Genomic DNA, 25,358 nt, shown 5'->3' with positions numbered 1-25,358 from the left:
TACTTCACAGTCAGGGAGGCTAGAAGCTGGAACCAACTTCCAAAAGAAGTGGTGCTGGCTCCTACCCTGGGGGTCTTTAAGAGGAGGCTGGCCAAACACCTTGCGGGGGTCGCTTGACCCCAGTACTCATTTCTGCCCAGGGCAGGGGGTCAGACTTGATGATCTGCTTAGGTCCCTTCCTACCCTACCTACTATGAAACTACACCCTACACTCTCAGTCAGTGTCAACACCAAACATCCTCACAAACCCTCAACACTCACTTCCCCACAGACATTGTACATTCATGAACTCACACATTCAAACATACACATACACATAAACTGCTTCAATAGCTCACAGACATGCCCCTGCTCACAGACTCTGTTCCCTGTACACCTCACCATATATTCACTCAACTGAACACCAAATGCCTCACATACTCTAGTTCCACTCCAAACAGCTCCAGCATCCTGGTTCCCAAAAGATTTGACTGTCAAATAGCCTGCATCTCCTCAACTGCAAATACACTGTCTCAGCACTCCCCAGGCACCCATAAAGTCAGTTTACCTTTATACAGGCAGTTCTAACTGCACACAAAGAAGTCTGCTTTCCTACCCCTGTGCATGAGGCGGCATCAGAGGCACTACATCCCCCATCTGCTCCACCATCAGATACACCCAGTATTGACTTCATACCCCTTCCCCAGTGAGATACTTCATATAGTCCCCAAATACCAAACACCCTCAAACCGTGTGGCCCCAAACCATCCCACAAAACTAACACTATTGACCCCTCACATTCTCTTTTACCACAAGTGCCTCACACACCTACTTACCCATACCCTTCACTACTAAATACTCACACATTCACTACTCCAGCCCTACAGCTCAGACCATGTATCCCCACACTACTTTTACACAAGCACACACATACGCACACACACACAAACAGCCTCAGCATCTTGCTCCCATAACACACAGCCCCACCATCACCAGTTGGACTTCAGCCCTACAACTTTGTGTGTACCTGTGGCAACACCTCACAGACTGCCCTCCCCCTTCTTTCCTGGCCCACAACACACCCCAGTGCACATATGTTGGTCTCAGCTCTCCAGTGCTGCTCCAACACACTGGCTTTGAGGGAACAAGAGAGCCAGTTAATGCTTTGTGTTTCCCTCCATCCCTCCCTGGATGGCAGGAAATTGCCTCCCAGGAGCCTTGGTGGCTGTCCTCAGTGCTCTGTTTCCTCAACGTGGGCAAAGTCAAAGCCTTTGGGCACTAATCCCAGGCATCACTGGCTTCATTGTCCCAGATGAACCATTGTCTGTGATTTATTCTTCCCCATTTGCACAACAGCACCCAAATTCATCCCTTTCTCCAACCCTGGCCATTCTGCCTGGAGAGAAGGAGACACATCAGAGTCCTCTCTGTCCCCCAGATGGAGATGGAGATGCTTCAAATCTCCTCAGCCCCATAATGGAAATTGGAGGTACCTCTGTGCCACAGAAGGAGGGGGCCTCTGTGGGCCCATTTCTCACATCATTTGAGTCATGGACATTTCTGTGACTTCTCACTCATATACCAAGCCTTTTTACTCTGTGATGTGCTCTGGGCCAAGGCTGTTGGAGGATACAGGTCAGAAGACATTTCTTAGAGCCTGGCCGTGGCTGGGCTCTGCAGCCTCACAGTGTTTAGAAAACAACATGGCATCAGAAGATATAGTGGTTTGCCCTCCACATGGAGTGGTCCCCACTCCAGCTTTCTGGAGGCACAGAGCTGAGAGCTGTGCAGGCAGATGGGCTGCACACTCATGGCTGAGAAAGCCTCCTGGGATGTATGCAATGGAGAGGAGGGCATATCTGCAAGGAGAAGGGACCAGTGCTGGCAAGGGCATGCTGCAGCGTCACACCATGGGGCAGTGTGGCACAATTGGCCCATATGGGGAACTTAGTCCTCCCCCAGGGCTTGCAAACACAGCTCAACCTGAGGGTGAAGAAGAGATTATCCCCACCTGCTCCGGTAGAATCAGGCTACTGGAACCTTGGCATCCCTTGATCTTTGGTCTCTGCATCTGGGTGTAGGGCTCACTGGGAGGACATTGTCCTGGGAAGATAGATGATTTGGTGAATGAGCTCTTGTCCTGATGCAGCATGAAGAAAGAATTCTTGTTGGTCTGGTCCTCCAGGTTGAGCTTCTGTAAACCTTCACTGACAGAATGGCTATAGAGGCCTGTCGCTTCTCCCTCCATTGTTGCCAAGGCTTTATGGTACTCTGTGTAGAGAGCTGAGGCAGGGCCTCCCCCTCATCCCATTGTGACCAGGGCCGGCCCTCCAGGGCTGCTGCTAGTGTGGCTATTCTGGCTGGTGGATAAGGGAGGGAGGGAGGGTGTGCATGGGATCCTTGGATGGATGGGGCCTTGCCTTATGCCAGCCCACAGGTGTCACTGCCAGTCATTACTAGTACCTGTCGGGTGCTACAGTTGTGGTGGGTAGCACACGGGCTGCTGAGGACTGTGTTGGTGGGAGGATAGGGCCAAAGGGGTGTCAATGTGGCCTCGTTGCTCGCTGAGGAGTCATGTGTGGGTTGCCTTCCCCAAAGAGGAGCTACTCCAGGGCCAGTGAGGGAAACAGGAGAGAGATGGCAGACAGCATGGGAGACTGCCCCTTCCCTCCCAAATGCTCTGCCCTCCACCCAAAGCACTCTATCTTCCATCCCAAATGCTCCCCTGCCACCTCCCCCCACCACCTTCTGCCTTCCCCAGAGGACAATGCACCCTCTCCCCTCTTTCCTGGGACTCAGGGACTCACTTTCCTGTAGGCATGCCAGTCCCAGCACCAGAAGAAGCCTCTCTGGGGGGCTTGCTCTCCAACCCTCAAGTGGCTGGCATGTCAGTCAGAGAGGCTTTGTCTCCCTCCTTCTTTTACCTTTTCCCTCCCCTCCTTCCATTTCTCGCCCTTGCCTACTCCTCCCCTTTCTCTTTCTCTCTTTTTTTCCTCCCTACCCCCTCCTCCCTGCCCTGCTCTTCTCTCCATCTGGTGGTAAGTGAGCCTGGTGCTCCCAGGTGAAAAGCAGCAGCTCTCCCCTCCGACCCCCCGGGGTTGCCGCCACCCCCCTCTTGTAGGCCTTTCATCTCCCTCTTTGTGTTTTGAAAAGGCCTGCATGAATCTGCTTCATGCTGGAGCCATAGGAGGGCTGGAGGAATTAATGAGGGGAGCTGGGGCTGAGTGCAGGCATGCAGCCTACCAAGGGCTTTTGAAGTTTCTGATAAATTTGCCGCAGTACCACTTGACTTCAAAGGCACTGCTTGCTGCTCTCACGTGCTTGGGGTCAGAGCTGGGAAGCCATTGACAGCTCTCTGGAGTCAGGAGGTAGTGGTTAGACCTGGCTCCCATCTTATCTCTCTGTGGTGTCAAGTGACCTATTTAGAGTCGAAGAACCATACAAGGAGGTTAAGTCACAAGGCACTCCCCCCGCCCCTGCCATCTCCCCAGCTCCCTCTACACTACCAGGTAAAGAAATAAAGCAGGGGCTTGCAGAGTCCAACCGTCAGGGGCCTATTGATCAATGCCAGAAGGGCTAGCCTAGATCTAGAGCTTTTAGAAGGAGAGGGGTTCACATTAGGAGCAGGGAATTAGTAGTTTTGGATCTTTCAGGGAGGGAGTTACACATCTGGAATGGGGGTGTCAGCAACTTTGGATCCTGCAGTGAGGGAATCACACATCATGAATAAACTATCGTGATCTGTGGGTCGTCCAGAAAGGGGTTGCACACCTGTGACCAGGTGCCAGTAGGTCTGGGCCGTGCAGAGAATGCTCCCCATTGCCCCCCATCTGCAGCAGGGAGTTTTTCAGTGATTCACTCTCCCAGGTTCTCCATTCCTGCTGTGTTGAAATGAGTCCCAGTGATGGGACTCTCAGGGTGAAAGGCAGGGACTCAGAACCCTCCCCTGAAGCCATCCACTCTCCCTTGCAGGTGAGCTTTTACTGGTAAGTGGCAGATTTCAGTCTTGTGTTTCTCTTAGCTTGTGCCCATAGGCACACAAATTCCCATCTCTGCTTATTCCTGGTGGGGTGCCATATTTCAGAGAACATCTCACAGTGGTGGCTGAGGCAGGCTAAGTAAACTCCTGCCCACTGCTTCATGGAGACCACTGAGGGACATCCCTGTGGATCAGAACCTGCCTTTAGCTCTCAATATTGGCAGGTATCTTAGAGTCTTTCCAGCCTGCCAGTCCCATTTCTTCCCATCCTTTGTAGTCTGGGTGTTGAATCCCTTTAGGCCATCTCCCTCTAGTTGTTAGGGTTACATATGCCATGGCAGCTGCTGGAAGAAGTTAAGGACTCTGCCACCGTCTCAGGTCTAAGAGAATATGTCTAGAGCAGTGTCACCAGCCCTTGTGATTTTAGTGTGAGTCGTAAGATGATGTAGTGTTTTTTCAGTGGCTCCAGGTCCTGGAGTCATGTGATTTTGTGTGACTTTCAGCTTCCTTTTAAAGCCCAAGTTAGTCCCTAGCCCTTACAGTTGCTGACAGCAGCTTGAAAGTACAAATGCTAGAGGTCTGATGCTCTCAAATTTTGCATTTCCTAAAAACCTTGCCTTTTTAAGCTGGTCTTATGAATATGGAGTCAGCTTTTCATTTCTGATGGCATGGAGTCAGCAGTAATTCTACTATCCATGGCAGTGAGGTGCTTGGGGAGGTGGCCAGCACAGGAGCCAGGTTAGCCTGGAAGTGGTTCCCCAAGAGCCGGGCTGAAAGCAAGGAAGGATGTAACAGGCTGTGGCACCCAGCAGCACTGCCTTTAACCCATGCTCCATCTCTCTCTCTCCTACCAGCTTTTCAAGGCACCTGCTTCTGTCTTTCTGCAGCTCTTCCTCTCACTGTCCCCCCGTCCATCCTTCCTCAATGTGTGCGTGGGGGTGTGTGTGTGGCAGATGGACGCCACTACAGCCATGGCTTCTCTCCCACAGGTGGAATCGGCATCCGTCTCCATTCCCCCCCACACCTGGCTGTCTGGTTTTCTTGGGGGCGGTGATTTTTTTTATTTTCTTCTCCTTCCTCCCCTCGCAGGAATTCAGATTCTCTCTCTTGTATTTCCCTTTTCTTTCTCCCCTCTTCTCCTGCCGATCTAGTGATCTAGACAGAGACTTTTGGAATAACAATGACAACACAGTGCAGCAGAAATGGAGTTCCTACCCTCCCAAGGAGTTTATACTAAACATTTCACCTTACGCCCCATACGGTGATCCACGGCTTTCCCTCAAGTGAGTTTCTCTTTGGTTTGATCATGTGTAGTGAGTATATGCGCAACCACCTTCCTCTCCCCGCTCCCCTCCTCCACCTTTCTCCTCTTCACTCTACCTCCTCTCCCCACACACTCCACCCCCATGGGCAGATGACCATGGAGACGAGCAACCCCTCCTGCCCTTTCCCCTTCCTTCCCCACCCCTTCCTCAGTGCTTCCCAACCACTGGTATGCACGCACTGGAGCTGTCACACGAGGCTGGTTCACCAGACTCACCACCTCTCCCCCACAACTAGATCTGGGTCCTGGCACTGGCGAAGTCTAAGGTAATGTTACCAATGGGTTTGATGGCACCAGAACTGGACTCATGACCAGGAACCCTGACCTCATGCCCTGCTGCCTCATAACTGGGGAGGTTGGGCCTGAGCTTCTGGGTTTCATCACCCAGTCCTCACCACTGCCAATGGAGAGCTCCATTGACACGGGTGAGCTTGAGCCCAGGCCCTTCACCGGTGAGACCAGAACGGCTGCCCAAATGGGTTGGGAACCATTGCATCAGCGACTCTCTCCATGAGGCTAGCGCTGCCCTCCCTGCCAGGTCCCCTCGGCTCTCCCTGCCCCACCCAGTGCCCCCACTCCTCTGCAGCATAGGATGGGGTTGCGCGTTTTGGTCACCCTCTCAGCGTGTACTCTGCATTTGCACTGTGTGGTGGTGATGATGGTACTGGTAAGCTCTCACTAACATGGCTTTTCTCTCCCTCTGCCTGTGCAGTGCCTCTCCTAACAGTTTTCTCCATTGTTTAACCCCTCGTTGTCTATGGGATAATGTAATTTTACCGCCATCATAAACTCACAACCGAGCTGGGGCCGCCTGTTGTTTTTTTCTCTCTCTCTCCACTCCCTGTGCCAAAGGTTCGCCCTCAGCCCCTTCTTTTGCAGTGCTGATGTCTCTCTCTCTCTCTGTCTGTCTGTCTGTCTCTTGTCTGTCTGTCTGTCTCTCTCCTTCTCTCTCCCTCTTTCTCTCTCTCTCTCTTTCTCCCCCTCTCCCCATGTGGCCTCCTCCCCGCCACGCCCTGCCACCCCCTTCGTGTCTGTCCTGGGGGGTACGGCCCGCCGGCCCGCCCCAGTGGCTCCCTGCTGTCGGGCGCTAAATTGGCTGCCTCTGCCACGTCGGGGTTGGCGGGGGAGCGAGAAGGACGCCTGGGGGAGAAGCAGCAGCTCCGAGAGGACGGCATGAAGAGCAGCCTGTCTGCCCACAGCGACCCCAGCAATGGGAAGGCGGGGAAAGGCCGATGGCACACGGTGCAGAGCCACCTAGCAGCAGGGAAGCTCAGCCTATCCAAGTGAGTGAGAACGGCCCCGATTGTCCCGCACTGCCCCACCGGGATGGCCTGGATGCCTGGCTGCCTGAGGGGATGGCCTGTCCCCCACAATGGGGTCAAGCTGGGGCGGGGGGAGGCCAGGAAAGTGTGGGTGGGAGCAAACATTTTCCTGCATGAAGGGGTTAATGCCCCGGTCAGATTGTGCAGGAGAACCTGGAATGGAGGCGATAGCATGAGACTCGTGGCCACCCAGCAGGGATTTTGCCCCAGTTCAAGATGAGGTCATTCTCAACCTATCCACCCATAATGATTATTATCTTTGTTGCCTTAATGCCTTGGGGCTCCACTGGACTAGACACTGCAAAGAGGACAGAGAGGAAGTCTCTGCTCTTAGGGGCTTACAGTCTGTAGCAGTCCACCTATACCAGACAACAGGTGGATACAGGACTCAGTCCATCAGTTGTCTTGATTGAGTTTTGCAAGGAAGGAACTGAAGGAGGAGGATGTTTGCAGACAGTGAAAGGGAGCTTGTGTGAGACCCATCAGAGGAAGGAGCATGAAGGGGCTTGTTTGAATGCTTAATGTGAGTGGCAGAGGGAGGATTGGTGGGAACTAATGTCTGGCTAATGTGTGAGAAGCAATAGGCAGGATGTGGATAGACCAAGAAAACCCTTGGAGGCGACAGGGAGTCACTTGTGTCTAGCAAAGGCAGCAGACAGATGGCAAGGGAGAGGTGGGATGGACACAGTAGCCAGCCAGGGGTATGATCTTTGCAGGTGCCTCCTAAGCAGATAGCAAGCAGGGCTAGGGTGCATTTATCAGTGGCCCGGATGAGGTGGCTTCTGAAGGCAAGATATGAGAGCATGTGGGCTTGGAGGGGCAGGCTGCCTGGGTGGACAGAAAAAGACTAGAGAAGGTGCAGGCGAGGTTTCCATGCAGCCTGGGTGTGAAAGCATAGTTGAAAGTGATGCTCAGGCCACCAGCAGAGACTGGGAGGGTGGCAATAGGATGATGGTGTCCATGGAAACTGAGAAATGAAGGGAAGCAGGAGGGCTTGTGGGGGACAGATTAATTAACTCAGTCACATTCTCTAAACACCTGGTGGCCGCCCCCCTCTCCCTGATGCCAGATGTCTAGTTCCCCCAGCTGTTCTCGCCAGCTGCTCCTCTGATGTGCCCTGGGGAAATTTAACCCCAGGGACGTGGCCTGCCACCTGTACTGCTAGGAGTCTGGACTGAGGTTGCCTGACAACCACTCCATCCCTTGGAATCAGCGCTTCATTCCAGGAAGGCAGTGGGTACAAGGCAGGGGAGCAGTATTTGTGATGGGTGAGGAAGGGAAGAGGTTGCCAGGGTGCAAGTCCCTCTGACTTGGGCATGCTTCTCTAGCTCTTCCATGCTGACTAGTGGTTGCACCCGGCTCTGCTGAGGGAATGCTCCCATGGGGATTCTTGAGAAGCTGCTCTGGTTTGTGTGGGAGCAAAACTGAGTGCTCAAGAGAGAAAATTGTGAGAGAAATTGAAGAATACTAGAAATTGCCAGAGGTAGCTAGGGGCTGTTATGGCCCCCTGGGCTCCAGTCTGTGTTCAGATCTGGATCCTGCATTTAAAATTAGACAAACTTTTGGGACCTGAAATTTCTCCTACTCTCCCCAACCCTTTTGCCTGATGCCAGAGAGGTGTTAGGGGAAATCTTGAAGTCCATTAGGTTTAGGGAACATAGAGCTTTTTCAGCTTGTTGAGAACTCTTGTAACCTAAAATGGTTTGGTTCAAGATTTCAAATGAGGTCTGCAGCTGATGTAAACTGAACTAAACTGAACTCTGTTAGAGGGAGTCATGTGGTTATATATGCCAGCTGAGGGCCTGGTCTCAAAATTTCTAATCTCTGTTCACTAAACTAACTTGGAGAAAGAGAATGTAGACTTTGATAGTGCAGTATTTAAATCAAGCACAGTGTCGTTTTGTAATTTATTGTGTAACATGTATAATTCCGCACCCTGTCTAGAAATATAGCAAAATAGTCTCTCAGAAGAAAATGTATCGATCTACAGTGAATTTTTTACTGCATTGTGCTAAAGTACATTCAGGAAAAAAGGAAGGATGTTCCCAAGACAGCATATCAAATACTTCTAAAAAAAGAATTAAAACCTTATGGTTATAAAAAAATCACTTTAAAGCCGGAAAATTGTAAGTTAAGGTTCGTGTGTATGGAGAAAATAATTCAAAGGTGTGGAGATTCAGAGGTTCCAATACTTGCCATAGATACGCTGCTTCCCAATGCCCCTGAACAACCTTACAACTGTCTTGGACAGCTTTTCTTTCTTTTATCAGTTATGGGCTTTTCCTGCAGAAATCCATTTTTTGCTTTATGATGTAGAACCTGTTTTTTCACTGTATTGGAATAACATCCAGGTACAGTCCTTCCTTTGCGTTAACTTCCTGCACTGACTCACATGCAGTGCTTGCTTTCTGCCTGTCAAATACAGACCACAAATGCCTACTGGAGCTAAGAAAGGGCTCAGTCACCTTTACCTGTTCTGCAGAGGCGTTATTTAGATGTTCACCTAAAGGGAGAAGAAGGGAGAGAGGATGGATGGACTGACTTTTTAAAAACTTTTTAATCTTTATTACAAAAATGTTAAAAACAAAAGTTATAAGTGTAGAGAGTCCCACCAGGCACTGGTCATTAAAACATTTGTCACTAAAAGTGACTATAACAGAGATTGAAATCCCCTCCCCCTCCTCACCACCCTTCATGCAGCCAAACTTTTAGGACTAGCCAGTCATCTTCCACTGCACAGAGTTCCCCCTTAATGGCCCAGTGCATCGCAAACTGGGTCACGTTTTGTTGTAGAGTGATGTGTCCAAGCTCAAAAGAGACATGTGCCCATAGCAGGAACTGGAAGACGTGAAGGGCAATGTAAGAGCCGGCCCCTGTGGTTCTTCAAGGTTGCTGTCTTGACCTGGCCCAGAAAGACAGACTAACAGAACTTTATTATAAAAATGTTAAAAATAAAAGGGAAAAAAGTATACAAAAAGTAGACATGGCTGTACAAGGAGCTGGGCATGAAAGTGTTCACCAGTCAAAATGGCATCATAACCAAAAGACTGAAGCCCTTTCCTCCCTCCCCTACCTCCTTCATGCAGTCATACTTTTTGGACTAGCTGGCCATCTTCCACAATACAGCATGATCCTTTGATGACCCAGTGTGACACAAATCCATCTGTGTTCTGTTGTAAGGTGAAGTAACTAGAGTCAAGGGAGAGATGCATCCAGACCGGGAACCAAAAGAGGTGAAGGGTGATAAATAGAATCATACAGTCTTTAACGTGAAACTGGATTTATGCTTTAATCATGACAGACAGGTAGACAATTTCACTGCTTTGAAACTGGATGTCTTTCTACCCTGTATTTCATCGAGAGAGTGGAGTTGACAAACCTCTCAACATAACTCATAACACCTAGCCTGGGCACCAGTCTATATCATGTGGATCATGAGTTGTAGAGTGAGGAATGGTGCAGTTAAGGGTGTTTGTAGAAACTTAACTCTGAATTTCTAGTATCTCCAGCCTTTGTATTTTCATAAATTTCACTTTTGATTCTACTGGTTTTCAAGTGTTGCTGGGTTTTTTAGATACTCTGTCACTGTTTCAATAAGGTTAGCTGCAGACAGAATCAATCTGCTGTACCTTAATAAAGTTCACTTTGTCTGGGAGTGACATTGGCCATTCCTGTAGCTGACATGCCTGGCTCTGATGTGGCCTTCCCTGCACTGGCTGGCTGGCTGAGGTAGCCCTTGTGCTCCCTGCTGAGTAGACATGGCAGTACCTGACAATGCATGCAGGTACCAGCAAATGCCAAGGTACAGGTGTTGTGGGTGCCAGGATCAGCCTTTCTACTTCAGGACTGGCTCCTATCCCACAATTACCACTGATAAAAATGCATATATTCTTCTGGCACAGGGCCTGGAGAAGCCAATTTTAGTTTCCTGTGACTGAGCAGTTGTAAATTGGACTAATTTAGGATTTGATAGAAACCTGAAATGAGGTCGCCAAGCTCTGGGAAGGAGGCAGCAGCTGGGAAAGGCCCATCTCTGCCTCATGCCGGGCAGTCCACGGGCCAGACTTGTGGGACCTGCTATCCAGGTGATGCTGCCCCTTCTGAGTCACATATCCAGTCATTGGCCAAGAGACCCACAAATATGTTCAGAGCCAGAGACAATGCCAGCAGGATAACACATGTCTCCAAGGTGCCAGGGCCCCAGGGGGCTCCTTGCTGATGGAATTCACTTCTCTCTCTTTCTCTCTCTCTCTCTCTCTCTTTTTCTCCCCCTTTCTTTTTCTTTCTTTCTCTCTTTCTTTTTCTCTTTCTGTTCTCTTTGCACTCCACAAAGGCACAGCTTCACCGTTAACACAGCCCATGCCCAAATGGAGATTATAGGAGGTTTTGCTACTGCTGCTATGGTGAAAGTGGTTCCACCCGAGTCGCGTGTGCCATAGAGGTCAGCTGGGATGGGCACTAAGATCTGCTGTCTTGGTGCTAGGGCCGTTCTGCTTCCTTTGTGCCCATGGGAGCTAGTTAAGGATAGGAATGTTGGTTTGAGATAAAATGTGGGGTGGACTGTGAATCCCTTGGCTGCCCCAGAAATAGCTCAGCAATGAATGCTACCTTGTTTACCAGCCTGCCAGTCTGCATGAATGTCCAACTGGGTACCCTGCCATGTGCTCTGGATGTGTGTCCAGCCATGTGCTCCAGAGGCGTACCCAGATGCGACAGATGCGTGCTCAGCTGTGTGCTCTAGCAAATGCCCAGCCATGTGCCCTACCACATGTACAGCCAGGCACTCCCTCCAGTGTCTGTTCATGTGCCTGTAGCATGCCCAGTTGGAGTGTTAATCCTGTGTGCCATCATGTAGTCATCTGTACTCTGCCTTGCATGCTCAGCTTGGTCTGGCTGCATGTTAAGCCATGTGCCTTGTCACATGTTTGCCTGCCTGTTTAGCCATGTGCTCTGACGCATGTTTTGCTGTATACTCTTTCATGCCACTGACTGTATATTTTGCTGGGTGTTCTGTCATGTATCAGCTTGCAAGCTCAGAAGACACATGCCTGGTCATGTATTGGCCTGCATGGTTAGCCATGTGTCCTGTCATATATCAGGTTGTGTTTTGCCAGGTGCTCTGTCAAGTGCCTGGCTGCCTGTTTGGCAAGTTGTACAAGCCCATATCTCAGCACAGACCCTGTCATGTGTCATTCAGCCATATACTCTGCCTGCTTCTGACTGCACGTTAGCGCATCTAACAACCTACAGTGTCTTGCACCAGCCCCTGTGCTCCACTGTCCATGTGCTCTGTCTCTCATGCCCAAAGGAGATCCCGATCTGGAGCTCTGCCATATTCCTAGCCATAAGCTCAGATGGCTGCAATTCTGACTGTGGACCCTCTAGAGTCGGTGGAGGGGCCCTGATTGGCAGCAGCTAAGGAGTGGGGCTTTGCATGTTTGTGAGTCAGGGGTTGGGCCCCTACATGCAGAGATATCCCATAAGCTAAAAAAATGTCGTTTATCCAAGATACAAGCATTTCCTCCCTTAGTTCGGGGCTGCTGAGTGCAGAATCTATGGGCTTTCATCTCACAGTTTGCTCAGTGCCACATCTGATGTAGCTCCCAGATCTGTGGAGCAGCATGCCCAGCAGATGGCTAGTGAAGGGGCTGCCCGCCAATCGCAAAAGAGCTTACTGGAAGGTCCCCCCTTCACACTTAGTCTAGCATGTGATGTGGCTGCCGCGAGTCACGCCATATTCTCAGTATACCAAAAGGGCATCCATGTCACACTGCTGCATGAGCTCTGAGCCTGGGGGAGGGGAGGTGTGGAAGGGCCAGAGGCCCGGGGCCAGGACTGTATCTGTGATGCTCCAGCTGCAAGCTTGGCTTGAATCTCCTTGCCAAGCCCGTTTCTGGGAGGTCTCGGCTGCCCTACCTATAGCCCATGGGGGAGGGAGGCGGGGCAGGTGGGCGTTTCCTATGTGATAAGAAATGGCATGGACACTGAGGGATTTGCCTTTCCACAGCAGCCTAATTAGCTCAGAAATGAGGTCGGCTGGCATGCTGAGAAGGTGCCGTCTCTCTGAGTCGCGGGGCAGCGGAGCAGGGACCAACCGGCAGGCACTTTCACACCCAGCCCTGAGGAGCAGGGGAGGGCAGATGGGCAAGATGGCTATGGAGCGAGGGCTTCGCACCCCCAGAGAGGCAGAGACGGGGTCGAGACCCAGAGGAACCACTTGCTGCTTCCGAAGGCGCCTGCCAGACAGCTCCTTGCGCTGGGGCATCTTCTCTCTAACTCTCTTCTTTTCCTTCCTCCAATTTTGCCCCTTCACCTTCTTTTCCTTTCTCTCCTCTCCTCTGCCCTTCCCCTCCCTAAGTTTTGAGGACTCCACCATGTCCACAGCCACTACCCTTGAGTATATCCCCACCTCAGCAGGAGACCCAAAATGCCAGCGCCCCCGCACCCTGATGCGCCAGCAGAGCCTTCAGCAGCCTCTCAGCCAGCACCAGAAAACCAACCACAACCAGCCCACTACCAGCCAGAGCTTGGGCCACCTCCAGTCCCACACCAGCTCCTCTTCCAGCGCCGGCAACGCCCGGGGCTACCGGAGCGGCCAGTCGCGCCAGGGCACCTCGGCTGGCTTCAAGCACCGCACGGCTGGGGGCCGGAGCCGCTCAAACCCAGGGAGCTGGGACCATGTAGTGGGGCAGATTCGCAACCGAGGCTTGGACATGAAGTCCTTCCTGTAAGTTCTCGCTCTGTTCTCCTTTCCTCTTGCTCCCTTGCTCCTTTGTTCCACTTGCCCCCACAGGCTCAGGGCTGAGGCCCTGGTGCCATGCCAGGTGCCAGGTTTTCCTCTGTCATGGGCAACTCTCACTGCTTAGACTCCTTGCTGTTGCACTTGCCAGCTGCCGAAGTAGCTACGTCCCAGCATGGCCCAGTGAGACAGTGGTGGAGGAGGTGGAGAGCCTCATCTCCCTCCCAGAAGGGGTTGGGGTCTCTCATTCCCCTCCGCTCCCTCTCTTTGTATCTGGGGAAAGCATTTGCTGTGCATCACTGACCAAACTCCACCACTTCCGTGTCATGTCCTGGGTTTGCCATGAGCATCGAGGAGGACCTTTCCATGGGCCTGCTCCAGGATAGTTCTCCAGATCCCACTCTCCCACCGCTAGGAACCAGTCAAGCTCATTCACTTTGTGGGTCATAGCCCAAGGCAAGAGAACCGGGCTGTGGAGCCTGCTCTCAGCAGCCCCATAGGCAGTGCTATAGCACCCTATTTCTAAGTCCTGCACTCCCCAGAAGATTTAGACCAGGCTCCCACTTTGGAACCTCACTTGCTAAAGGGCTGCTGCAAAAATCCAGATGTCAGTGATATCTTGCCATATCCCCCTCAGCATCAGGCAGACAGTGCACAATACTGTCTCAGGTGGGAGGGAAAGTCTGTCAGCTCCCTGGAGAGGCGCTTTCTTCCCCCTGCAGCGTGGCAAACAGGTTCTCATTCCATCCCATGAAACTGGCACCCCTCTCCCTCGAGGGGGCCACTTGCCTGCATTTCATCACAGAGTAGGCAATGGTCTACTTAGCCTCTGTACCCAGCCGCTTAGCGCCAAGACCCTCAGGGCTGCGTGGGTGATCTGTCATCTGTCTAAAACACGGCTCCTATTGAGGACAGCTTTGAAATCCCCAGTGCTTAAGGACTAATCCAAGGCTGTGGCTGTCACCCTATCTCTGCATATGAAGATGTGGCTTATCTTCTGAGGAAGCCTCCCTCCCTTCCTCCCTCCCTCCCTTGCCCACACCAATATTCTCCCAAGCCCTCATGCTCTGCATGTTATGTCTCAGCCCATGCACAGTGCCAGACAGGGACCACATTTTGTCCTGCCATGGGAGCACCTGTGGCTAGATCCCCAGCTGATGAAAATCAGGATTGCCTTATGGAAGTCACCAGGGATGGGATTGTGAACTAAGACAGCTCCTTGCTAGTGGAGGTAAATTGGTGTATCTCCGTGCAAACCCTGAGTCTGAATTTCCCATGCTGGAGTAAATCAGCCACAGTTCCTTTGACTCCAGCCATGCTTGGGAAGGGCAGTCTAGTACCCAGGGCACCAGAATGGGGTTCAGGACAGCTGGGTTCTGATTCTGGCTCAGACTTCGTCTTCATGAGCAGCTGTGGGTGAGTCATGTAATCTCCCTGGCACCTCAGTTCCCACTTTGCCAAGTGAGATAACACTTCCTGATGCCATTGTGGTGCTGGGAGGAGGAACTCCACAGGTGGGCTGTGCTCAGGTCCTCTGGGGGTGCCCAGTTAGGTGAGGGACTGTGCTGATTTCCAGACATTGACGGCTCTAGCACACAGAGGCGAAGTCTGTCCTCCCTCCTGGACACGGCTAGCTTTAATCAACCCAGCGCAAACCACTTTGAGATCCTAGAGCAGGAGCCGCAGTCCACCGTGACAATCACAAGCGATGGCGGTGGCCACCATCCTCCACATTCATTTACTTGCTGTTAATTCCCCTCCATTTCCTAGCAGCCCACCCCCTTCTCCATCTCAATCAGCAGCATGGAGTGTCTGCCTCCCAGCCTCGGCCTGAAAGATTTTCATAGCGGGCTCCATTTGCCTGCTTCCTGATTTATACATGAAGCTCATTAGACCTCCAGAGGATTATAGACTTCTGTGTTTGCACAGCATCATTTGCTTATTCCAGCTTTAATTGGTGGGGGGGAAAAAAGCATACCCACAGAAAGGAAAGGAGCAGAACAGCCCCAATGTTCCTCCCCTTGGAGGAGCCACCGCCACTTAGTTCCATTACTTCCCAAAACCATTAACTTTGTTGTTGTTGTTGTTGTTTCATCTTGTTTACCATCAAACTCTGCTCCTCAGCATTTTAATGCAAACGCATTTATTAACCTCCAGGGGGTTGTGGGAGGCTGCACTAACGAGCTTGCATCAGCCACACAAAGGCAGATGTGAAGACTCGCTGTCCCAGAACCTGAAGTGGACAAAAACCGCTTGATCTTCAGGCGTGGGATCAGAACCTTTATGTAAGGGGCTTGTACCGATGGCCGCGAGCTCCCCGCCCCACCCTCCACCAGGAGGCTGAAGCCAAGCGAGTTCTTCTCCATACACATATAGAGAGCAATCTATCTGCCCACTCTTGCTTCCCCGTGCAAATAATTGCTGTCGTTTGCCTGGCCATGAGCGACAATTGCAGGGGTGAGGGGAGCTAGTCCATATGATGTGGGCTGGCAAGAATGTGAATGGTGAGTGCAGCTCTAGTAGGGTTGGGTCCATGCTGGGAGAGTGCCAGGCTTCATGCCATTGGAAGGGAGAAGGGTGTCCCCTGCTGCTCCTCCATGAGATCCAATGCTGCCTCCTTGTCCTCAAAGAGCCTAGGATAACAGAATTAAATCGATGGCCATTGTATGTGGCTTTGTTAGAGGGTTTTCATGCCCCTCTCTGAACCCCGGGTGAGCTCTTTATAGGGCATTAGGTTGCAAGCTAGATGACTGATAAAACATGCCCTAAGATTAAGGTTTTCCTGAGGCAGTTTTCTTTTGCTATAACTGGCCTCCCCAGGGGCAGGAGCCTGCAGTGCCATCCAGACTCTATGCCCCGTGGCGTGCAGGTGTGTCTCCCCTCCCCCGAGACACAGAGATGGCTGTAACCCCTTGTTTGTACCTGGTGACAATCTCTCTCCCCACCACACCTTCTGATGTGGGGGCCCTTTGTTCTCCCCTTCCCCCAACAGAAGTCTGTCCTCTTCTTTCTTGCTTCCACTTGCCATAAGGAAGATTTCTCCCCTGTTCCCTTTTTCAGGGCACATCCAAAGTGCTAGTCTTTCAGGAGAAACCCAGGCATCATATGACTTGCCCTGGCCCCAACCCCTAGTCACTTTGAGTGACCTTTCCCAGCCCCCAACCGTCCCAAGCACCTTTTTGGTTTCTTGAAGGACACTGCAAAGTAGTGACATGCAGGCTGTGTCCTCAGATGAACTAAGGAAGATCCTGGGGATCCCAGAGCTGCATTCCTCAAGGGGTGGAGCCTCATGATGCCAGATCTGTGACCCTGAAGAGCCACCTGCCCTTCCAATGGCTGCAGATGCTGTGGGGACAGTGCCCTGGCAGGCCCCCTTCACTCCAAGCTGGGGCTGGTGCAGAGCAAGCTACAAGCTAGCAGGTTTGGTGTAGCAGCCTCCTCCTCTCACATGCCTTGAATTCAAAGCCAGAGGGGGCTGCGCTGGTTGTCCAGCTGATGTCCTCCATCACACAGGGTGGTGGGGAACCTCCCCCAGAGACTCCCACACAGAGCTTGCAACTAGGGCTGTTCTGCTGCTGGAAACCCAGGTGTGCTATGTGTTGTGTGCCAAGCCCTTCACAGGACAGACCTTGCTGATAGCTGTTCCTAGGTTGGAGCCCTGGCTTGGAAGCTCAGCTGCCCTTTAGTTTCCAGAGTGTCCTCCTAACAAAGTCCGTTTAGGGCAAGAATCCAATAGATGGCATAAGACTGAACCTCATGGCAGGAAGGAGTTTGCAGCATGGAGAGGGGGACTACGCTCCCCTGTCATGCTACAAGGAGCTTCATGTACCTCAAGGCTGCTGTGAGCCCCTTCTGGATGACACTGCTCTAGGGTTCCAGAGGTGTAGCCCTAGGGAGGATGTGCTTTCAGGGCACAGATGTGATTGTGGTTAACAACTTATACTGCCACAGCATCTTCCAGGCCATGACCTCAAAGCACTTTGCAAACATCAGGCATCTGACAATTAGAGAGGGAGGCCTTATACACTGATCAGGGCAGGGGCAGGGTCTAGGGGGTCATAGGCAGGCAGACTGGGTTCTGACCCTGGCTCTGTTAGCATGACCCTGGGTGAGCAGATGAACCTCTCTGTACATCAGTGTCCCACAGGTGCCAGCACCTTCTTATCTGCTACAGGGAAATGTAAAGAGATGAAGGGAGCTGGATCACCTGCCAGTCCCTCAAATTTCAAAGCCACTCAGACTCCAAACACTGTCATATTTTTCTTTAAAATCCCAGCCTTCTCCAAACAAACAAGGTTTGCAAACAAGGGTGCCTAAAAGTAGTTTTCTGTACTAGCGCCTACAGGCATGTCCACACTGCCTCTATGCCAGGCCCTGGAGCACCACCCTGGAGCAGTCCCTTCTTCTCTCACACCAAATCAGAGATGTGAGTGGAGCTGCCAACCGTGCAGTGCCTTAGAAAGATCCCCATCCAGGTGAAATGTTGCCTGAAGGCAAGGATCATGTTTCTGGGTGTGGCCCTTTGTGAGTGATGCAGCACTGAAATGCCAACTCTTCTTCTTCCACGCTGGCTGACCCTCTGTCAATCCAGTTCTGTATCCCAACCGCTATACTTGCATGTATACATGCACACACACACAGAGTCCCCAGCTGTCTCCTTATCAAGGATTTCCTTCAGTCTTAACCCTGCGGCCCACCCCCTCAGCATCAGACCTCCTCTCAGAACCACCCATCTCCCATGCCAACCCTTAGCCAGGCCCATCCTTCCCACATTGTGCCCACTCTCTCCCATCCCATACCTATCTTCACTCCCTCCTCACCTCCCTTTGTTACCATCCCATTGTCTCTGCTGACCCTTATCTTCTGCACAGTGTAACAACCCTGTGCAGCTGTGAGCAAGAGCAGAGCTGGTCTCCCATGGGAGGGGAAATACCCCAGGCCTCCCAGTTCCCTATGTCAAACTGACGGCCCCTTCCTGGACTTGTGTCTCAAAGAACGTGAGCAAAGTAGAATAGGATCACACTTAGAGACTTAGGCTGCTGACAGATGTGAAGAAAAAGAAAACAAAACAGCACTTTACCAGAAGAGGAAGCATGTTTGAGCTGGCCCCCCAGCGTCTGTATAGATCACATGCTTTAGTGGGCTTTTTTGGTACTTTTATCTCTGTACAGACACGGGGTGAGCCGGGTCAAACTGATGAGATGCCTCTTCCAGGCATGCACTGGGATTGGCACAGGGGTGTGCTGAGCTGGAAGTAAAATGCTGTTTTCGGGGGGGGGGTTATATCTGTAAGCAGCCTTAGGTGCCTAAAAGACTCTTTAGTGCCATTTAAGAGGTCATAGAGGTGGGGTAAGGTCTGTGTCACAGCCTTTTCCTGGAGTTGTGTCCCCGTCGGTCTCCTGGCAATGAAGTCCCCATGGACCCCACAAGTTCCTTTTTCCTGCTGAACAGTGGCACTAGGACTGGATGGCTTTCTCCGTGGGCTGCGTGAGTTTTCAAAGGTGCGTGCTTTACAGAGATCTGAGAAGCTCTGTTGTGTCATTTCCTCTCCCCTCAACATGCTTCCAAATGAGCCTTCAGCTTGTGCCATGGGTGTCTTCCCCAAGCTGGAGAAGTCCCTTGCACCCATTCTGTCTCTGGGGTAATTCTCGCTGCTCTTTCTCCCTCAGGCTTCATTTCTTATGCTTTGTTCTCTCTCTTTCCTTTCTGCTTCCTGAATCTGGGGCCTCCTCCTCGCTGTGGCCGGCTCCCTTTTGGGCAGGGAAGGCCGGATGGTGGTGTTATCTCTGGTTTTGGGACTCTCGGAACAGGACGACTTTGCCAATATACCAGACCTGCAAACCACGGGGAACCAGCAGAACCAGAACACTCAGGGGGACAAGAGGTATGAGTAAGGGAGAGGGCACTTCAGCAGCAGGAGGAGACGAGAGGGTCGGCGAAGGCTGGCACCAGCTCCTGTGGCCAGTGGGAGTGGAAGGTCGGAGCATCAGGAGGGTGGAACTTCAGGCATCCCAGGTGCTGGGCACACTGACTTCCCTAGTCCCTGGCTCCCACTTCTGGTGTCCACACCTGCTGTGGGGAAGCGCTGGAGTGTGGCATTTGCTTCTTCCCTCACCCCATTCTCCTTAATGTCAAATCCCCTCCCTTCTCTTGTGGGCATGCAGAGGGTGCATGTCGGGGAATGGAGAGGGGTCTGCTAGGGCTATAAAGCATCCTCAGCCTGATTAGTCCATGCCATAGAGGTAGAGGGGAAAGGGCAGGGAGAAGGGATATGAAAATGTCCCTGGAGAAAAGGAGAGAGAGAGGCTGACTGGGTTGAGGGAGAGAAGGGGACTTTTGCCCATGTGGGGTCACTGGGAAGCGCTTGGGAAGTCCCCATGTCCCAACACCTTAGCCCACCACAGGTAGTCTCAGAGAGGTCCCTGACTATTCAGTACCCTGTGCAGCACATCTGGGAGGACCAAGAGCCACCACCCTCTGCTGCCACCCCCACCCTGATTGCAGTCCTGGCCCCTATAGAAGGTAAAGGTGGTTTTGCCACTGACATACTCAACTCCAGTGTTGGCTGGCAAGGGGCTCAGGGGGGCAGAGGGTGAGGAAGGGCCAGTGAAGAGGAGTATATGTCTTGGATTCCACCCTTGTGTAAACACTGAGGCAGTTGTACATTAGATCCCGGGAGACCACCTCTGCTGAACGTGGATAGCACATGCCCTAGAGCCACCATCCTGGCCCTTAACCTGTGTTTTGAGAAGTAGCTTGCATTTCCCTGCATCCTGGTGCCTTGGGGTTTCTTCCTGGCCTCCAAAATGGGAAGACATTCCCCATAGGTCTAGGGAGGAGCTTTTCCTTCTGCTTATTGCCAACAGCACTGCCCTAAACCCTGTCTACAGCCATACCTACCTGGAGAGAGAACAGCAGGCTCAGAAGTAGACCCAGAAAGTCTGGGGAGTGAAGCTCCCTTCCCCCATTATGGACCAGTTGCTGTTTTGTACACCGGGACAGCTCTGTCAGCATATCCTACACTCTGCCAGCCCAACAGCTTAAGCAATCACCCCAGCCCTGCCCATAACCCTGGGGATTGTCTTCCTCAACCACACATAGAAAAGTAGACCTGGAAAGGGCTTTATGAGAACATCTAGTCCAATCCCATGCAAATGAGGGGTTGGATTACATGACCATTTCAGCCAAGTATCTGTCTTACATGCACTAAACCATCCCAGCTAATTATCTGTTTTACATGCACTTAAAAGCTCCCAGGATGGAGGTTCCACAGCCCCTCTAGTTAGCCTGCTCCAATGCTCAGCCACCCTTATAGTAAGAAAGTTCTTACTAGCATGCAACCTAAATCTCCCTTGTTGCAATTTAAGACCTTTTTTCTATGTCCTGTCCCCTGTGGCCACATAGAACAGTCCTCTTTATAACCTTCCTTCTTGTATTTGAAGGCTGTTATCAAATTCCCACTCAGTCTTCTCTTCACCAGATTAAATAATCCCTCTTCTTCCAACCTCTCCTTGTAAGTCATGCTTTCTAGACCTCTGCTCAGCTGATAAGCGTAGCTCTGCTAATATCCCCTCCTGTGCTGAATGCTCCAGCACAACCAACCGGACCACACAGCCAGGGTTGCCTGTAGGCTGCCAAAGGTATCCAGCATGGTTGTTCCAAACCACCCAAATCCAGGCCTCAATAATGGAGCCAACCCCTGAATTTAGACAGCAACAGTCTATACTGCCCCATGTTACTCCAGGGACATTTATTCAAAAGGAGAGGTGGGGGGAAGAATCTCATGGAAGTGGGGTCTGTCTGGCCTCTTCATTGGGGCCTGCCCACTGCTAACTCAGCCCTTTGGCCCTCCCAGTCCAAAGGGCCATTATGTGTCCAATAGGGCTGCCAGAGCCCCAGCCAAGCCAGTGCCCACAGCTGAGACTGCCACACAGCTCTGATGACACCCACTCATGTCTGTTAGCAACTGGGGTTGGACTCATCTCCCAGCACCTCTGGGAGGGCATTTCAGAGCTTCTTTCCCAGACACAAGTCCCTGAGTCCTCACTCTGTTTCACATTTGGGAGTCAAATCTGTAGTTGGGGTGAAACAAAGAGGCTTCCCTGCCTTTTAGATCCAGTGACCCTGGGTTAGATCCCTATGGAGCACCCAGCTAAGGGCCGTCAAGGTTCAGTAGGAACCTGTGCTCATGAGTGAAGTGGGAGGGTGTAGCTCAGGTGACACACAGCCTTCTAGCAAGAGCGTACTCAGCTCAGCCCCCTCAGAGGCCTCTCTGCCCCTGGAGTCCAGGGAGCAAGTTCCTGAGCATTCCTCTGAAATCTTGATGACTCCTCTGCTCCCCAGTCCAGCCCCATTCCTCACCTCCCACCTCTGGGTGATACCTTCCCTGCCCCACCTAGGCTCCCCATAGCACACTACATCCTACTCAGCCACTGTGAGCCCTTGGGGCCTAAGGCTGCCTTCATACCAGTGCCATTCCCCTAACAGCTGTGAAGTCAGCCTGGTGAGGGAATCGGCCAGGTGCTAGCTTTGGTCTACAGTGAGCCTTGACAATCAGGTCTGCTCAGCACAGGCCTGGCTGGACAGGGCTCAGCATCATGACGGGTCCTGGCATCATGCCTTCCCTTCGGTTCTCCAATCAGCCAAGCCAGGAACCCTGGGGGGACACCCCCACCCCCTGTGGGCGTCACTCCCAATCCCCCCACTCCTAGGCACAGGACCAAGATATGCAGCCAGCAAATCTGTTGGTGTCTTTATGCCCTGCCGGTGGTCCCCAGTGGATACTTGTGCCTGGGATTTTAGGGAGAGAATGGTGGTATGCCAGCCCCCTACCCCTTGCTCTTGTGCCACCTGTTTCCCTTAGCAAAAAGGCCCTGGCAAAAGGCATAGGGCAGGGGTGGGCAACATGCGGCCCATGGGCTGGATGCGGTTTTCCAGGCCATTTTATCTGGCCCATGGGGCCCCTAAAAAATTTAGAAAATTAATATTTATCTGTCCTTGATTCCTGTCATGTGGCCCTCAATAGCCTGCCAAAACTCAGTAAGTGGCCCTCTGCCTGAAATAATTGCCCATGCCTGGCACAAGGGGAGAGGGGGAAGGGAGGACCTGGCTGGCGGCTTAGAGGTCTCAAACCCTTGGGAGAGTGTGTTAAATTCCATCTCGAGCTGCAAGGAGGTGTGAAGAAGGCAGGAGCTGGTTCCACATGATCAGTGTGTTAATTAGCTGGCACTGTTCTCACCCACAGCCTATTTTTACCTCGCTCTGGTTCTGTTTCACTACATATTTTAGCACTTCCCTTTTGATCACCAGCTCGTACAGTCTGTCCCAGCCTGACACGCGACACAGTGGTGGGCAGAGACCGTCCTGCTGAGATGACCGCAGCTGTAGCCTGCACAGAGCACCTGGTCTTGGTGCACACCCTTTCTGCAGGCCTCATCCCCCTGAGCTGACACCCCTACTCCAGGCTGTCAGGGAACCTCAGTGCTGTTCCAAAGAGAAAGTCCTTGCTGATGCCCCAGCATACCTCCCACTCCCACTCCCTCGATTGTAGGGGAAGTGCCTTCCCTAGGGTTACGATCCTCCTGGCTGTGTTGAGAGCACCCTCTGGTGGCCCTCGGGAGACACTTACCTTCCTCATAGCCAATGTCCTCAGGACAGTCTAGATCTGTTTGTGGCTAAATTGAAGCAAAAGTAGCCACACGCACCTCTTCATCTCAGATGGACAGTAAAAGGCAGCGGGTGGAGCATGCATGGGGGAAAAAACGCTGCAAGGAACAAAAAATGGGAGCAAGGTCTCTGCGTGTGTATGGGTGCGCACAGGCATGCATGCACATGTGCTTGTGTCTATGTCTAAACTCCAGTGACAATTCCCCTCTTGCCCCAGGAAGGATCCATTGGTGTAGCTGTCTGTGTGTGCACGTGCATGGACACAAACCCTGGCACAGCTGCCCTCTTAGCCTGAACAGGCCTCCAGGTGTACGTAGGAGCCTCTTCCCAGGATAGCAGACCTTGATCCTGGCCTTGGCCTTGCACCTTTAGAGTGAGGATGAAGAGGAGTTGACTGCCTCCAGTAAAAAGCAGCTGGGCCCTTGGGACTCTGGTCTGAGGGAAGAGAGTAATGCCAGCAGGGGCCACTGTCCACTCGTGCAGCTTGTGCTTTCCTTGCACCTTGACAGCTCTCAATGACATCCAAAAATCTCCTCATAAAAGACGAGGTTCAGGCAGGGAGCAGGAGAGAGCCAGCCTGTCCCCTTATTTTCCCCAGGGCCATTCCTCAGCACTGTTAAGCACAAAGGGTGAGTGTCATGTACCCTGGCACCCATGAACCAATCCAGCCCAGGCCCAGGAAGGAGGGCCCAGCTCTGGGACCTTCTGACTTCAGTCCACTGATGCATGGTCCTTTAATGTATTATCATCCTGCTGGGGACATAGGAACATAAACATTTCTGTTTATGGGGTCAGACCATAGGTCCATCTTGCCTAGTATCCATCATGCCCACTGTGTCACACAGTGGCAGAGAGAGGATGCTGAAAGGGAGAGTATGGGCAAGACCCAGAGTTTTCCCACTGTTTCTCACTTTCAGCCTCCAGCATTTAAGATCTAGGAAGTTCTGCGAAGAACCAGCCAGGTGAGGATAAAGACTCTGCCAGTCCTGAAAGCAAACAGAAAGCTTGTGGGGGTGAGGGCATTATTGGGTAGGGGAGAGGGCCAGGGTGGGGGTTCCTCTGGAGCAGGAGTTTGTGGGGACGTGATCAGGCCTGTGCCCTCAGTCCTCACCCTCTGGAGCAAGTGTGCACCTCTGCCCCTCCTCCCCTTCCTCCCTTCCCCTCAGCTTGTCCCTCTGCACGCTGTCTCCCCAAGAAAAGCCCAGCGACTCCTGCCCTTCTCCTTGCTTTTGGCCTCTGCTGTCTCTCTGGCCCCTATCTTCTCATCCCTTCCTAACAACCTCACCTCCTCAGTGCCTCTGGCTCCCTCCCTGTTTCCCCCATGCCCACCTACCTCTGTCTTTTATTTCCTTCACACTTCTGTCTTCCGACTTTTTACAACCCATGCCCCTCCCCCCCCCGCCTCTAACTTCTCTTCCTTCCACCCTTGTGGGGTTAGGTGGGTTTAGCTGCTGGAGGCTGGGAGGGTGGCAAGGGAAGAACTAGCATGGGAAGGACTAGCATAGATTACTCCAAGGTTTGTAGGTGGCTTGAAGACCCTTTCTCTCTCTCTCTCTCTCTTTCTCTCTTCCATTATCCCCCACACCAGCACTCCTGTTTGCAGTGACCATGTGGTGTTGTAATGTCTCCTCCGTTCCCTTTTCTCTGCTTCTTCCTTCCAGCCCTGCTGCTGCTGCTCAGCCTTTCCCCTCTGTCAGCCCCAGCGACACCAGTCCAATGCCTTGTTCTGTCGGTGTGGTGGCTGCTTCTTGTTTACTAATCTCTCTCTCTCTCTCTCTTTCTGTCCTTCTCCCTCTCCTTCCACTTTTTCTGCACTTTGCCTTCCCTCAGGAGGCAGGCCGAGTCCCTGTACTGGAAGACATTCCTCCTCCCTTGTCTCTCTCTCACGCTGCCCCTCGCTGTCCTGTGACCTCTGCCGGTGCTAACCATTTCCCAGACAGCTTTGCAGCCTCTGCAGCACATTGGGGTTGAGAAAATAACTCTGAAACTGTTCCTGCCTCCAGCAGTCAATCACATGCTCACTCTTGCTCTCTCTCTCACTTCGTTTTTAACCTGACTTTACCTCTCCAGCTCTTTCCGTCTCCTTTATTGCTGTGTGTGCCATGCTGTTTGCAAGTGTTTGAGGGTGTCTAGATTGTGTGTGTGTGTGTGTACATGCATGTGTGAGTCTGTAAGTGTCTGTGTGTCAGCTTGGTGTGCACCACTCCGTGAGCATTTCTACAGTGGTGTGTTTCTGTCAGTTGGTGGGTGTATCAGCGTGTCTAGAACTACATGTGTACATGGGTCATTCTGCCTACAGTTGTAATGACATGTCTAGATCTGTGTGTGTATCTGGTTGTGTTTGCAAGA

The 25,358-nt window shown here is 52.1% G+C and overlaps 1 protein-coding gene across 6 annotated transcripts in view; it reads left to right on the top strand.

Moving 5' to 3' along the window:
• Positions 1 to 25,358, top strand: part of SYT7 (synaptotagmin 7) — a 149,594-nt gene that overhangs the window by 84,509 nt on the left and 39,727 nt on the right. Inside the window, exons 4-7 of one of the 6 annotated variants that reach the window (XM_090032267.1) lie at positions 5,110 to 5,241; positions 6,350 to 6,565; positions 12,963 to 13,331; positions 19,105 to 19,227. The exons of 1 other annotated variant lie outside the window; for it this stretch is intronic. In XM_090032267.1, coding sequence (XP_089888393.1) covers positions 5,110 to 5,241; positions 6,350 to 6,565; positions 12,963 to 13,331; positions 19,105 to 19,227 — 840 coding nt within the window. The remainder of the gene's footprint in view (positions 1 to 5,109; positions 5,242 to 6,349; positions 6,566 to 12,962; positions 13,332 to 19,104; positions 19,228 to 25,358) is intronic. 4 more of the 6 variants (XM_090032269.1, XM_090032268.1, XM_090032271.1 and 1 more) reach the window with 4 other exon arrangements.

Source organism: Crocodylus siamensis, chromosome 2 (genome assembly GCF_052110815.1).
Source record: "Crocodylus siamensis isolate JL-2025a chromosome 2, ASM5211081v1, whole genome shotgun sequence".
NCBI lineage: Eukaryota > Metazoa > Chordata > Crocodylia > Crocodylidae > Crocodylus > Crocodylus siamensis.
Note: the sequence above shows the minus strand (reverse complement) of the source record. Positions and strands in the feature narration are given on the sequence as shown.